The 16,165-nt window shown below is 33.0% G+C and overlaps 1 protein-coding gene across 11 annotated transcripts in view; it reads right to left on the bottom strand.

Annotated features, from left to right (window-relative positions):
* Positions 1-14,091, bottom strand: part of LOC125063606 — a 115,569-nt gene extending 101,478 nt beyond the window's left edge. For 4 of the 11 annotated variants that reach the window (XM_047670121.1, XM_047670127.1, XM_047670125.1 and 1 more), the window contains exons 1-2: positions 13,956-14,088; positions 13,461-13,693 (exon numbers count right to left, since the gene is read on the bottom strand). In XM_047670121.1, the coding sequence (XP_047526077.1) occupies positions 13,461-13,562 (102 nt within the window). In that variant the 5' untranslated portion in view covers positions 13,563-13,693; positions 13,956-14,088. Of the gene's footprint in view, positions 1-13,460; positions 13,749-13,955 lie in introns of those variants that run through there. The other 7 variants (XM_047670130.1, XM_047670131.1, XM_047670133.1 and 4 more) reach the window with 5 other exon arrangements.
* Between the last annotated feature and the right edge of the window lie 2,074 nt (positions 14,092-16,165).

Here is a 16,165-nt window from a genome sequence, read left to right as displayed (position 1 = left end):
CAGTAAGGAAGTTCGACAGCGAAATGTCTTTATCGAAATCATCTCGATATTGCTTGGAAAGTAATAGCTTTGGTGCAAGATCTAATATTTGGAGAAATTGTGGAGAATTCCACAAGAAGTATGAGAAATTCAGAATATATCCAGAATTATTTTTTTGAGTATACCAGAATGAGTATTGAAACCTTCAATTATATTCTTATGAATATTCAACCAGAATTGGAGAAAAAAGTTAATGCAAATAGAATTTTAAATGCCGCTGAAAAATTGTTTTTGAGATTAAGGTATATTAAATTAATGCTGTGGATGGCCAGACTTCCAAATAGCTGGTCTAGCCAGTATTTCAGTAACAAAAAACTCTGTATTCATTTTTCGCCGCGACCGCGACTAAACTTATTTATTCCCTTCTCTATTCGCCGCGACTGCCGCTCGACTCCGTGGCTTGCACCGTACTGATTCATGCATTTGTTTCGCTCGCCCGTCGCGACGTCAGACGCCCGCGCGATTCGCTCGGTACATTTCGCCGGTCGCATCGCTGGTCGCCGTTGCGCGTGGCTTGATTAGTACATTGCTATGAGTTTATTTCAGTCGCTAGACGCATCGCGGTTCGCACCGCGCGAATAATCGCGTCGGCGAATGTCCCGTGGCCAGGCTGTAAAGGCACGCAAAGGACAGTTAAATATGATATCTCGGCTTAGAAAAGCCTTAAAATACCAGTTTTGGGTTATTTAAATAGCGGTGATGAATCAGAAACTGGTTCGCTTGCATCATTCCCAAAAGCAGTCTAAAGCTTTGAAAATTTTAATAGAGTGAACTTCGCCCGCAGCATCCGTTAGGTCTTTATCAATCTCTGTCATGTTAAAATAACTTTGTTCTTGTGTATTGTAATCTTTCTGTTAATTTATGTGTGTATATAAATATATACAATTAATTAGATAAGAATGGAACAAAACAATCAATTAAAACATTTAGACAATTGTTAGCTTTTATTATTTATTTAATAATATTCTAAATAATTTATGAAACATATTCTTTTGCTACAAGTGCGCATGTGCAATAATTACTCATTGGACTCGTTCGGTTATTTACGAATTGTTACGAATTGACTCGAATAACTGCCCGAAGTGGGAAGGTCGAGTCAGAGTGGGGACTATAGGATAAAACAGCTTGTAGCACATGCGCACAGGCCATTCCTTTGTTCAAGTTGGTGTTTGTACATTTTACGTAGGGTCAGTGTGTGAAATATAGTAAATCAAGTCATCATTGGAGTGTTTAATTTCCTACCCTAAGAACCAGATCAACTAGCCCTAACAAATCAGAAGAGCGGGATGCCATCGAGGTAAACTGATATGGTATATCATATCCTTGGTGTAAAGGATTAACGCCCACGAGGTATGCGATTTTTTTTCCCTTTCTACATTTTGTAACCTAAAGATGTAGGTACTCTTTTTTTTTTATTATTTTTATTACACCTTTGAAGGTAAATTAGTTACATTTGTTATGAAACCTAGCTTACGATTATGAAGTTTTGTATTTTTACTAACGGAAGACTGTGCTATTGCGTAGGAAGTGTGGGACTGTGCTGTTTTAGGTTATCTAAATTTTTTACCAACTATTATAACCCGTCGGCCCTGTCTTGTCGTCCTATATCGATGAAAATCAAAACTTCCCAGCTGAAGTCCTTCATACCTACCTAACATAAATGGAAGAAAATTAATCCTATACTAGTGTTCGAAATAAATAATTTTATAATATTTGATGAGGGTGATCCCAAATATTTTTACTCGGCCGATCCTCATATGTTTTTATTAGTCTTTGTTGAGATTTACTCGAGTTACGTTAGATGTACTTTTATATATAGTTTTTGATAATTATAATTGATAATATGTAGTTACGTCCACTAATTAGAATGTTATAGTGAGTGTTTAGTGCGTGTTTAAGAAACGCTCTGGTAGGGAGACATTATGGCGAGGTATGTACTCGGGATTTTGCTATGAGTTATGCAACGACGGCCACCGAACCTGTCCTGTAAAACATATAACGTTATTTATTTTAAAGCTGTTACATTACATATTTTTATAATACTTACCGTCGGTTTAGTTGAAATAAATTGAATCATTATTATAAGATACTAGCAGACCGGCCAAGCGCGTTGCTGTGGCTAAGGTTTTTCTTATATTACATAGTAGTAAACTATTCAAGGGAAACGGTAGGAGAACACTAGTCATGGGGACCACCATGCTTTATTGGTAGTTATGCCGTTGAATTGTAGCTTATGTGAAACGTTGGTACTTTCAACACAGCGCCATCTGTTAGAATTGTGACTGTTAAATAATAAACAAATATTTTGCAATAAAATAATATAAATTGAAATGTAAGCTGTAGTGTATTGACTAAATAAAGTGTTGCTTGGTTGTCTCATGCGCCTACGTCACTTGTCAGACTGTCAGTCGTAATCCGACACCCGAACGGAGCGGTTGTGTGTAGGACGTTTGTACAAGTGTTGTGGTGTTGGTGAGCCGTAAAACACTCCAAGAAGCAGGACATTACATGTGGCGACGAGGAAAAAAGTGAGTACACATAAGTAAAAAAAAAAAAAAAAAAAGGGAAAGATACGGTGCACTAAACAAGTGACGTTATTCCCAGAGTACTTTGCCTATAATTTACTATGACCCGGTTGTTTTAATCATTAGCTATTGATAGCAGAAACAGTTGCATCTTGACTTCTGAAAGAATGTAGGTAATTTTATTGTTGACGGGAAATATGAACACCACTTAGGTACTTATTGTTTTCATATTTCATAATGTTTTGCTTGTATTACAATATTTAATATAGTCGTACCTACATTTAAACAGTAAGCAACAAACCTCTGCAATTACTGAGCTAAGGATATAAACAAATAATTACCTATATGTTCAGCTAAGCTAAACTACGGGTACATAGTGATAGAAATATATTGTACAAGTAGACCGGCCAAGCGTTGCTGTGGCTAAGGTTTTTGTTGTGTTACAAAGTGGTAAACTATTCAAAGGAAACGGTAGGATTACACCAGTCATGGGGACCACCATGCTTTATGGTGGTTATGCCATTCAATTGTAGAAACGTTGAAAGAATTATATCTGTTAGAATGGTGACTATTAAATAAGAAACAAATATTTTGCAATAAAATAATATTGCGGGTATAAATTGAGATGTATCCTATCTTTTAAGTTAGATCAAACTGCACACGGTGTGCAAATTTGATTGATATCGGTTCGGTAGTTTAGGAGTCCATAGCGGACAAACAATGTGACCAGTAATTTATATATACTAAGATTATGCTTATGTTTAGTGATGTTTCTATTTTTCTAAAAATAATAATAATAATTATAATAAAAATAATATCAAGGTTTATTTACAACCGTTGACCGTTAAATCGGTAGGTACCTGTCTACCTAACTAACGCAGATTTAACAAAGACCCTAAATTGGATCTGGTTCACTAAATTAATTAAAACTATGTGGTTGTGATTAATACTGTAAAACAAAAGGGAGTATCTACTCAAAGCAGTTGGAACCCAACTGATCATTAAATTGATACCTGTAAATAAAAATAAAAGCAGACTTAAAGTCTGATCATTAAATTGATGCCAGTAAACAAAAATAAAAGCAGACTAAAAGTCTGATCATTAAATTGATATCTGTAAATAAAAATAAAAGCAGACTAAAAGTCTGATCATTAAATTGATATCTGTAAATAAAAATAAAAGCAGACTAAAAGTCTGATCATTAAATTGATATCTGTAAATAAAAATAAAAGCAGACTAAAAGTCTGATCATTAAATTGATATCTGTAAATAAAAATAAAAGCAGACTTAAAGTCTGATCATTAAATTGATGCCAGTAAACAAAAATAAAAGCAGACTAAAAGTCTGATCATTAAATTGATATCTGTAAATAAAAATAAAAGCAGACTAAAAGTCTGATCATTAAATTGATATCTGTAAATAAAAATAAAAGCAGACTAAAAGTCTGATCATTAAATTGATATCTGTAAATAAAAATAAAAGCAGACTAAAAGTTTGATCATTAAATTGATGCCAGTAAACAAAAATAAAAGCAGACTAAAAGTCTGATCATTAAATTGATATCTGTAAATAAAAATAAAAGCAGACTAAAAGTCTGATCATTAAATTGATGCCAGTAAACAAAAATAAAAGCAGACTAAAAGTCTGATCATTAAATTGATATCTGTAAATAAAAATAAAAGCAGACTAAAAGTCTGATAATTAAATTGATATCTGTAAATAAAAATAAAAGCAGACTAAAAGTCTGATCATTAAATTGATATCTGTAAATAAAAATAAAAGCAGACTACAAGTCTGATCATTAAATTGATACCTGTAAATAAAATAAAAGCAGACTAAAAGTCTGATCATTAAATTTATACCTGTAAATAAAAATAAAATCAGACTAAAAGTCTGATCATTAAATTGATGCCAGTAAATAAAAATAAAAGCAGACTAAAAGTCTGATCATTAAATTGATATCTGTAATAAAAATAAAAGCAGACTAAAAGTCTGATAATTAAATTGATATCTGTAAATAAAAATAAAAGCAGACTAAAAGTCTGATCATTAAATTGATACCAGTAAATAAAAACAAAAGCAGATTACAAGTCTGATCATTAAATTGATACCAGTAAATAGAAACAAAAGCAGATTAAAAGTCTGATCATTAAATTGATACCAGTAAATAAAAACAAAAGCAGATTAAAAGTCTGATCATTAAATTGATACTATCTAGTAAATAAAAATAAAAGCAGATTAAAAGTCTGATCATTAAATTGATATCAGTAAATAAAAATAAAAGCAGATTAAAATTCTGATCATTAAATTGATACCAATAAATAAAATAAAAGCTTTACAATAAAATTATTATTGTACGTTAGTGGGTACTAACTTAGCAGATTAAAAATCTGATAATTCAATTTATACGTTTGTTGGTATGAACAGCTTAAGTAGATTTATGCGGATAAAAATATAATCCGATCATTAAATTCATACAAGATCATCTAAGATAAAATCTACAAACTTAGCAGATTCAAAATCTGATAATTAAATTTATACGTTTGTTGGTATGGATGGCTTAAGTAGCTTTATGCGGATAAAAATATATTCCGATCATTAAATTGATACGAGATGGAAGCTAACTGCAGATACATAGATATCTGAATCATTAAATTGATAATTCTTGGTCGCCCCAAAGATGTCACTCCTTTCACTGGAAAAGTTCGACTGTAACGGTAAATCTACCTCAATGGGTGCACGATGGGAGCGATGGAAACGAGCACTATTCATTTACCTCGAAGCGTCTAACATTGACGAATACGTAAAGAAAAGGGCCTCTCTTCTACGGTTAGAATTACAGGAAGTGTTTTACAACATTCCTGGAGCTGATGTCGAACCAACTGAAGGCAAAGACGTGTTTGAAGTAGCAATATCTAAACTTGATGCCTACTTTGCACCAAAACAGAACAAAGTATACGAGAGACATATATTCAGGCTCCGTAAACAAGAACCTGACGAAAAAATTGAAATTTGTGGTGAGACTAGGAAAACAAGCTGATAAATGTCAGTTTGCCGACAGAGATGAAAACATTATTGACCAAATAACGAAAAAATGTTTTCTACCCGAACTGAGAAAAACGATATCACAGATTGGGGATGAACTTACATTAGAGCAAGTAATCACCGAAGCAAATACTCTTGAAGTTGTTAATAAACAATTAGACGAGTTTAAAAAATCACTGAAATCAAATGAGAATCAAGAAGTAAACAGGATGGATAGTAAATTTAAAAGGAACTTTGATAAATTAAAGAATTTTGTACATGGATTCGGTAGATGTGGTAAACCTAGACATGCTGGAAATGATACAAAATGCCCAGCAAGGAAAAAAGAATGCCTAAAGTGTGGTCTTATGGGGCATTTCAGACAATACTGCCGAACGAAACAGACGTTGAAGCGGAAAGTGGAAATATTATAATAATATAGACATGAACAAAAGAAAGGTCGTTTCGACAGGAAGAAGAACTTAAACATAGGGATATTATAGAGCCGATAGTGGGTTCTTCTAAATGGCTGTCCCCTGTAGTGCCGGTGCTGAAAGGAAATGGAGCCATTGTACGAGAAAATTACCCATTGCCGACGATAGACAAGTTGCTACCTAAAACGAAAAATGCAAAAGTATTTACAAGATTGGATATTAAAAACGCATTTCACCAACTTGAAATAGATCCTGCTTCAAGAAACAACCACCTTTATAACCAGTAAAGGCTTATTCAGATACAAGAGACTCATGTTTGGCATATCATGTAACCGAAAACTGGGGACCAGAACAAAAGAGGTATTTTAAGTCGTTGAAGGAAATCATGACAAATATTCCTAGCTTAGGGTATTATAATGTTAGCGATCGTACGATTGTCATAGCAGATGCTAGTCCTGTGGATTTAGGTGGAGTTTTAGTTCAAACTAATTCCAAAGGTGAGCCCAGGATTATTGCATATGGCCACAAAACTCTGACTGACTGTGAACGCCGCTATTGCCAGACAGAAAAAGAAGCATTTAATTTTTTTTAATTAATTCTCGTGTGGGCGGTGGAACATTTCCACATATTCCTTTATTGTAAAAGATTTGAACTTATAAGAGATCACAAGCCGTTGGAGGTAATATTTGGTTCTAAATCTAAACCATGTGCAGAGATAGAGAGATGGGTTATGCGCTTACAATCTTACGACTATAAAATAGTTTGCCAACCAGGGAAAACCAATATCGCCGACTCATTGTCGAGACAACAAATAAGCAAAAATGCGGAGAAATCCCTGATAAAATTGGAAGACAATCACATTTGTCATATTGTAGAGTTTTCCCGACCTCGTGCTGTTTATATTAAAGAAATAATAGATAGCACAATGGACGATAGGGAAATACTAAACGTGAAAGAGGGTTTATATGTAACGACGACGTGAAGTTGTATAAAATCTTACAAAATGAACTTTGTTTTCATGAGGGTATATTATTGAGAGGAATGAGAATTGTGGTTCCCTTGGTACTCCGTAAAAGAGTTTTGGATGCAGCTCTCGAGGGACATCCCAGTATCGTGTCAATGAAGGCGAGACTTCGTACGAAAGTCTGGTGGCCTAGATGCGACAGAGGCTGATAAAATTGTTAAAGCCTGTAAAGGATGTACTCATGTATCTGCACCATGTCCCATACCCTATAAAACGGCGTGAGTTTCCAGAAGTGCTTTGGATTGATATCGCAATTCATTACCAGTGGTGACCACATATTATAAAGAAGTGAAGATTTGTCTCAAAATTACCTCTACTGAAATTATAGCCAAACTTAAAGGAATATTCAGTCGATTAGGAAATCAATAACTGCAGATAATAGAAGACAGTTACTCAGCGAAGAGTTTAAATCATTTCTAACAGAAATAAACATTATTCTTTTCAATACAGTACCATATTTGCTGCGACAAAGCGGAGAGGTCGAAAGACAAAACTGTGTCATACTTAAACGTCTTAAAATAAGTAGGTATAGCTGAAAATAAAGACTGGAAGGAAAGTTTACTGGAATATTTAACCATGTACAACACATTCTGTTACTGGAAGAACCTCATCAGAACTTTTCTTCAAAAGGAAGTTTAGAGATACAATAGAGAGGACAGCACAAGACACTGAGGTTAAGGATAGATAAAAAAAAAGAAAACAAATGGGAAAAGAAATCGGATACGATAAACGGAAGGCTGGATAGTGTGATTTAATACCAGGAGACATAGTGTATATAAAAAATATGAATAAAGGAAATAAATAAAAATAAAATAAATAAATCCAGAAACACACACGGTGGAAATCACGAAAGGAGGAGACATCACGGTAAGAAACGATGAAACCGGTCAAACTCGAAGAAGGGACGTTGTACATTTGAAAAGAGTTCAAGGTGAATGGAATGTCTGAAAAGAAATGAAGTTAACGACGAGGAAATCAATGTCGGAACTTAACCCTAGTGTAGCTGCATAAAACTTTAATTTCATTAATTATGTTTGATTCATGTAAAATCCATCACATTACATCCAAGTTACATTAATGAGTAATCAGAGAGATATAATCAATAAAAACAAATAAAACAAAAAAGGGATGTAGTGTATTGACTAAATAAAGTGTTGCTTGGTTGTCTCATGCGCCTACGTCACTTGTCAGACTGTCAGTCGTAATCCGACACCCGAACGGAGCGGTTGTGTGTAGGACGTTTGTACAAGTGTTGTGGTGTTGGTGAGCCGTAAAACACTCCAAGAAGCAGGACATTACATAAGCTATCCTATCTTTTAAGTTAGATCAAACTGCACACGGTGTGCAAAATATTTGATATCGGTTCGGTAGTCAGGAGTCGATAGTGGACAAACAACGTGACACGTAATTTATATATTAAGATTTACGACAGATTTACTTATGTAAACTTTATTGTGAATTTAATGAGATCACAATGCATTTAGTTATGTAAACTTTATTTTAAATGTAAAGAGATAAAATAGATTTACTTATGTAAACTTTATTGTGAATTTAATGAGATCACAATACATTTAGTTACGTAAACTTTATTTTAAATGTAAAGAGATAAAACAGATTTACTTATGTAAACTTTATTGTGAATTTAATGAGATCACAATTCATTTAGTTAGGTAAACTTTATTGTGAATATAAAGAGATCATAATACATTTAGTAATGTAAACTTTATTTTAAATGCAAAGAGATAAAACAGATTTACTTATGTAAACTTTATTGTGAATTTAAAAAGATCACAATGCATTTAGTTATGTTAACTTTATTTTAAATGTAAAGAGATAAAACAGATTTACTTATGTAAACTTTATTGTGAATTTAATGAGATCACAATACATTTAGTTACGTAAACTTTATTTTAAATGTAAAGAGATAAAACAGATTTACTTATGTAAACTTTATTGTGAATTTAATGAGATCACAATGCATTTAGTTAGGTAAACTTTATTGTGAATATAAAGAGATCATAATACATTTAGTAATGTAAACTTTATTTTAAATGCAAAGAGATAAAACAGATTTACTTATGTAAACTTTATTGTGAATTTAAAAAGATCACAATGCATTTAGTTATGTTAACTTTATTTTAAATGTAAAGAGATAAAACAGATTTATTTATGTAAACTTTATTGTGAATAAAAAGAGATCACAAAACAGATTCAGTTATGTAAACTTTATGGTGAATTTAAAGAGACCACAATGCATTTAGTGATGTGAACTTTAATGTAAAATATATTGTAAATATAAAGAGATCTCAAAAGATTTAGTCATGTAAACTATATTGTGAACATAAAAAGATCTCAAAAGATTTAGTTATGTATGAATGTAAGACTATTGTGAATGTAAAGAGGTCACAGTAGTATTGGATACATAAGACTATTGTGAATATGAAGAGGTCACAGTAGATTTTGGTATGATATGATATGATAAGACTATTGTGAATATGAAGAGGTCACAGTAGATTTTGATATGATATGATATGATAAGACTATTGTGAATATGAAGAGGTCACAGTAGATTTTGATATGATATGATATGATAAGACTATTGTTAATTATTGATGACTTGATATTTTAAAAGAGTACCGAGAGTTTTTTACGCCGGCTTTTTCTCTCGGCCTACACCCCATGTCTTCTTTGCCGATGAATAGGGATTTCTACCGATACATATTTAATGACGTGAAATAGGTGATACCTGTATCTTTTATTCCATTATAAATAAACAAATTAAATTTAGGTTCAATTTAACTAAAGAGATGTAATAAAAGATACATAGAATTAATTTTGTTTCTGTTTTGAGTTGTAATTTACAAAGCATTGTTTTTGTTTTTCTTTTTTTTTGCGAGACGCAAACATTGTCAGGAAAGGCCGACTGTTAGCTTTTATTATTTATTTAATAATATTCTAAATAATTTATGAAACATATTCTTTTGCTACAAGTGCGCATGTGCAATAATTACTCATTGGACTCGTTCGGTTATTTACGAATTGTTACGAATTGACTCGAATAACTGCCCGAAGTGGGAAGGTCGAGTCAGAGTGGGGACTATAGGATAAAACAGCTTGTAGCACATGCGCACAGGCCATTCCTTTGTTCAAGTTGGTGTTTGTACATTTTACGTAGGGTCAGTGTGTGAAATATAGTAAATCAAGTCATCATTGGAGTGTTTAATTTCCTACCCTAAGAACCAGATCAACTAGCCCTAACACAATGAAAAGGATTATAAAAAGGACACATTTTTATAAACTGTCTCTGCACAAAGACACAATTTAACATTACGATCTAGCCTTAAGACTAATAAGAAGTTTAAAACTAATTAACTTCAAATAATTTTTAAAATAAAAAACAAAATCACTATTTACAGTCTCTATTAAGTGGAATACACTCTGTTCTTGTGTACCAGCAACCAGGATAATTTCCGTTAGAGCAGTTAGTACGAATGTTAGGAATACGATGTGGACAGGTAATGCTTGTACAGTAGAGATTTAAAAGAAGATAGAGACGGAGCTAAGCGAAAAGGGGGCGGGAAGTGAATTCCTTAGCCACAGACTTTGATTAGTAGAATAATATTTATATCAACACGAGTGTGTGTTGCATGTGAATAAATTAAAATCTATCAAATCTAATAAAAGATGTGAGCCGCAGAATATATATATAAATATGAAAAATGAACATTAGCATAGACAATAAATTGTAGTAAAAATAAAATGTTCTTGAATTATAATTCGCGGGGATTAATTTAATTAACCTTTACTACAAGTAGTGTTGGCCTAGTGGCTTCAGCGAGTGAGTCGCATCCCTGAGGTGGTAGGTTCGATGCCAGGCTGTGCACCAATGGCCTTTCTATGTTAGCGTTTAACATTAGTTCGAACGGTGAACTATAATTGTGAGGAAACCGGCTTGCCTTAGATCCAAAGAATCAACGTGTGTCAGGCACACATACTTACGTACCTACTTGTCTATCAGTTTGACAAATGATCATTAAACAGATTTGGATCTGAGGCCCAAACCTTAAAGGAAGCTGTAGAAATTTTGTTGTGTAAATATTTCCCTTAGGAATCTATCTAATGAGTTATTTCAATTAGACGTTTGGTGCAATTAACTGAACCACAAAACCGTTGCCAGATACAAAATAAATAGCATTTGTATTTATTATCTATGTTACAGATCTCTCCTAACATCATTCAACCCTAGTCACGCTTGGAAAGTTAGAAATCGGGGCCTTTATTTTTAATTGGATTTTGTAAATATCGATTAATTTTACGATTAATTGAATAAATTAGATTGTGTACCAATGGAGGTCTACCTTGAATTTGTTACTGTTTAATAAAATATTGTGTAAGTATTTATTTACATGAGTACCAACAATTCTATCAAAAACGAGAGGAAAGTTTTATTTGACCGTCTTTTCGCTTAAACTGAATTTCCTTTGTAATTTTTGCATTTAAAACGTAATCTTACAAATTTTAAATATTATTTCAATGATAAATAATAATTTAAAATTAATAAATAGAAACTTGCTTGACTGCAGTGTAACTTTAACGCTGGCAGCATTTCCTCGCTGTATTGATACAAATTCATTGAGCGAGGAAAGCACCAGCTCTGGGGTGATAGTAATAGTAACTTACGCACTTATTTTATAATTTAATTTTAATATTTGGGAAAAAAATGTTTTAAATTCCACTAGTAAACAACTTTTTTATAAACATATATTTTTTTCGCTTTTTTTACCTTTACCTTCGTACAAACATGATTATATTGTTCTTAAATATTAACAGAAATCATTGATCTGTATTTATATTTCTATGTTTGTTAAATACTAAAAGAATCTACTTGGTTTCACAATAAATTATTGATTGAAAAACTGAAAAAATTGTTCATTTTATTTGGAAAATAATTTGGGGCCACTCCTTTGATGCCACGAGGCTTCCAGACCTCTAAAACCTTGATAATAGTATTAAAAGACGATATGTTACTCAACAGAAATATTAATCTTATATTTGAATAAAAATTAAAAACATTGTTTGGTTTTTTGTTGTTCTTTTGAGGCAAGATGATTTGTCAGAGAACGAATTGACCGAGTTTTTTGAAGCCAAGGCTGTCTCAAAGTTCATTTCCGTGACAAAAAAGTCGTGTTTGATTAAAGGATCTTTTTAATGAACAACAGGTGCATGCGCACGAGTGCTTAAACAAGTGAATTCCTAAAGTTTCCAGAGTTTGAGTCGCATCTGTCTGATTAAAACAATTTTATTTATTTCCAGTTAGAACTACTCAAAACTTCAAAAAAGTATATTATGTAGTTCACTTGATTTGAAGTCGTGCTATTGATGGCGACCATAGTTGGCGAGTCTTAAGCATTTTGAATTATACCTTTTAACGGAGTTTTCTATTATAAGACTCAGTTGTTCTTGTTTCTCGTGAACGTGACTAGAATGAGAGCTCAAACATTAGCAAGCCAAGTATAGAAGGATTGCACTTTAGGTGAGGAATTTTAAACGATATTTATGTTTTTCGAGTATTTACACTTACTATTGTTTTTAACATTCTTTTTATATTCGTCGAATATAAAAGGGACTCGCTCTGACTGAAACTCCGCGTTACGTAAATAATTTAATTATTAACACTTCGTTGAAGTAATACAGTACAATTAAAATAATTAAATAAAAAGGAGGGAAAGTTGCCTTGATCGCTTTAGAGCGATCTCTACCAAGCAAACACTGTGAGGAAAAACAATTAAACGTTTGAGAGCCATGGGTTTATTTATACTCATATATGCCTAAAAATACCAAGAAAAATCGTGGATATTGATGTCAACTGATTTTGAAAGCTCTATTGAGCTGGCAATTTTGGCACACATGCGCAGGAGCGCAATCTCGCTCTTCTTTACTCAAACAGGTAAATAAGCTAAGCGCAAGAAGTGCAAAACTACATAAGACATATAGTTACTTAAACAAAACTAATGGAACAAAGCAAAGCTATTAAGACATATGTAAAAAAGGGACATTAATAATAAAACGAACACACGAGAAAGATAGAATCACGATCATTTCAGATCACCGTTTACGAAAGGGATACGATTTCGAAATTAAATTTGTATGAAAATGACAATTCGTGTTGACAAATTTTCATACATATTTAGTTAATTCTACATACACTATTTTAAGGCATCTCGACTAAGCCCCCAGGTGGTACAGTAGAGATTTAAAGTAAGACAAAGAATAATGTAAAAAAAATTGCGCTTATATCCGTAGAAACACTCCAATATATTAATGTCTAATAGGTAACATTAACTAAAGTCTGGGGGCATTACTTAGTAGTTACGTAGTTAGTATGTCTTGACTAGATGATGAGACTGAACTTACCTTCTTTGTGGAACCATTGCAACTGCTGGCGAGGCTCTCTGCGTCATAATGACGCGTAAATCCATATGGGCCCGGATGATCCCGGGACACACATTGCCCCATAAGCTCGTCACCACTCACAACATTTATAAACAATCACATCTGGCAATACTTAACACAATGTTTTTGTTCTGTAGTCTGTTAATGTATTATAAACAACAAAAAATATTTTTGTTTCCCGTACAATTAAGTATCTAAAGCAGACAATAAAATGATGCTTACTATAAATGCTAATCTGTCCGGAAATCGGAAACTGTTTTAATTAGTACAAACAATTTAAATTATTTGGAGGTTATTTTACCAAAAACATTGAACATTTAATTTAACTGGAAACGACGGGTTTAGACTCCTTAAAGAATTTTATTTAGTTATTTTTTTAGTAAAAAAGTGTAACAATTAAAAAAAACTTATATTTATAATGAATACTGTATAGATTCTAAAGTATTAAACACGTACGATTTAATTATGTAGACTGAATAACTTATTCTATTACACAATGTTTTGATTTTATATCGCCAACGGTCAAAACACATCAAACAATATTGAACACATGCGCAAGCGCGTTGCGCGCGCTACGCCTTGAGCCCGACTGCATTTTGAATGTTGATTGGTCCGTGGTCGACAAACGTCGATCGCAACCAGCGCTGCCGCAACCATCAGATTTACTGTTATTACAGTATATCTGCTGATATTTTCAAATTACTTTCTTTGTCGCCACTCAAAGGGAGTTTTCCTCTGAAATTTGAGGACACCACCTTCGTCAATATTGCTTGCTAAACGGCCACTTCAAGCTCGCATTGAGCCATCTTCCCTGGCTACTTTGGTGTAAAAATCTTTAACTAAATAATTTCATGTTAGGCCCGATATTATTTTACTTATATTAGGACTGCTATATTAATATAATTCTCCTGTATTTCATGTGACATCTACTGTTATTTATATAACAGCACTGGATAGCGACGATGCGATGCGTCGGCAAAATACGGACCATGTTCAACGTCTGTGGAGTGTGACTCATTTTATTTTTTATCCTACCACCTAATATTGTACACTACTACAACAAACTCAAATTATTATTTATTATTTAAGTTTGGAACAGTTCCATAGAGTCAATAGTCTCTATAATTAATCGCCCAGATAGCGGCCCACAGATACTCTAACCGCTAAAGGGTTTTACCTAGGGTCCCAGAACTTTCTCTTCACGTCACTAAAGCAGTCAGAAATGGTAGGTGCAGAACTTAGCGGCTATACTTCCAAGACGTCAACGTGAATAACGCTCTGTAAGGATTGACCTAGTGATTTAAAAAAATATTTATTCAAGACATAACTTTAATTACAAATTATTCACAAAATAGTTTATAGAAAAATAACATTGAAAGTATTACGTAGTAGTGATAGTAATTTATTAGCAATTAGATTAAACGATTCCCGCTCCAGGAAAGAGTTAAAATATCCTTTAACATGACGTAAAATTGTTAAAAAACATATATTTGTAATTTATATCAGCAAATTAACTATCCATTGCATACTCGCTCAACATTCAATTAAAATTAATTTAATCAAAAAATCAGCTGCAGAATTGAGCGGTGGGATCTTACCTTAGTATTTTTCTTAGAGTCTCATCTCTGGATTACGAATATATATACGAATTAGTGGGAGCTGTATTAGTTATTCTGGAAGATTATCAGACCAATGCACTTTTTGGATCGCAAAGAAAGTGGAGTAAACGTTTAATAAAAATCAATACTGAGTTATTTTACTAAACGTTTATTAACAGAAAACGAAATCGATGTTATTAGTTACTTTTGTAAGAGTTTCCCGTTACCTTTAAAGCGTTGCTGTACGCAGACTTTGTCAAACCCCTAACATAAAACAGAAATTATCGTGTTTCATGCGCACTTTTCATAGACTATATTTGATTTTCTATATTTAATATTAGTTGTAGCTTTCACTAATAATTTAAATACAGCATTTTACTGGTTTTATAAAGTAATGAGTGAATGATGAAATAAATATACTTTTTAACGCCTTATGATTGCTTTCAAACATTACGTAGTACAAGTGTAATTTGTAGTACACATCTGTGTGTTTGGATTAAATACCGAAATAGATGGGCATGTATAATTACTGTATGACACCAAGGTACCATTACCAAGTCGGAGACAGATATAATAATTTTTACAATCAGGAACTGTTGTATCGGGGAATCTACCGACCGCCAAACACACAGGTGTACAAGAATAATTAAATTCACAGTCACTCGAAGCCGGATTGAATAAACTGTTCCCAGGACATTTAACTGGATTTTCCAAGATGGCACCGTTTATATAAATACAATCGATATAACCGGAACAATTTGTCGAGAGATCCGGAATCCGGCCCGCTGCTGTGCAAGCCGTCGCGGTCGCCCTATTGCAGGTGTAATTAGTCGTGCACTGCGCTGTGGTGGGATTAAACAGAGATGTGCTGGGACAAGTATAGTTATAATGTACATAGCTTCCACTCCACGGTAAATATACACACATGTAATATGATTTACATAGTGGGTCGTCTAAATGTGGGAATCGTCCTTTGCCAGTACAGTTGACAGCTGCGTTGGCGTACCAAAGGCAGCATATACTCTGCGGAAGAAAATCGTTACTTAAGTTTAGCTGCTGAAAAGTCTA

The sequence above is a fragment of the Pieris napi genome, chromosome 3 (genome assembly GCF_905475465.1).
Source record: "Pieris napi chromosome 3, ilPieNapi1.2, whole genome shotgun sequence".
In the NCBI taxonomy this organism is placed as follows: Eukaryota; Metazoa; Arthropoda; class Insecta; order Lepidoptera; family Pieridae; genus Pieris; species Pieris napi.
Note: the sequence above shows the minus strand (reverse complement) of the source record. Positions and strands in the feature narration are given on the sequence as shown.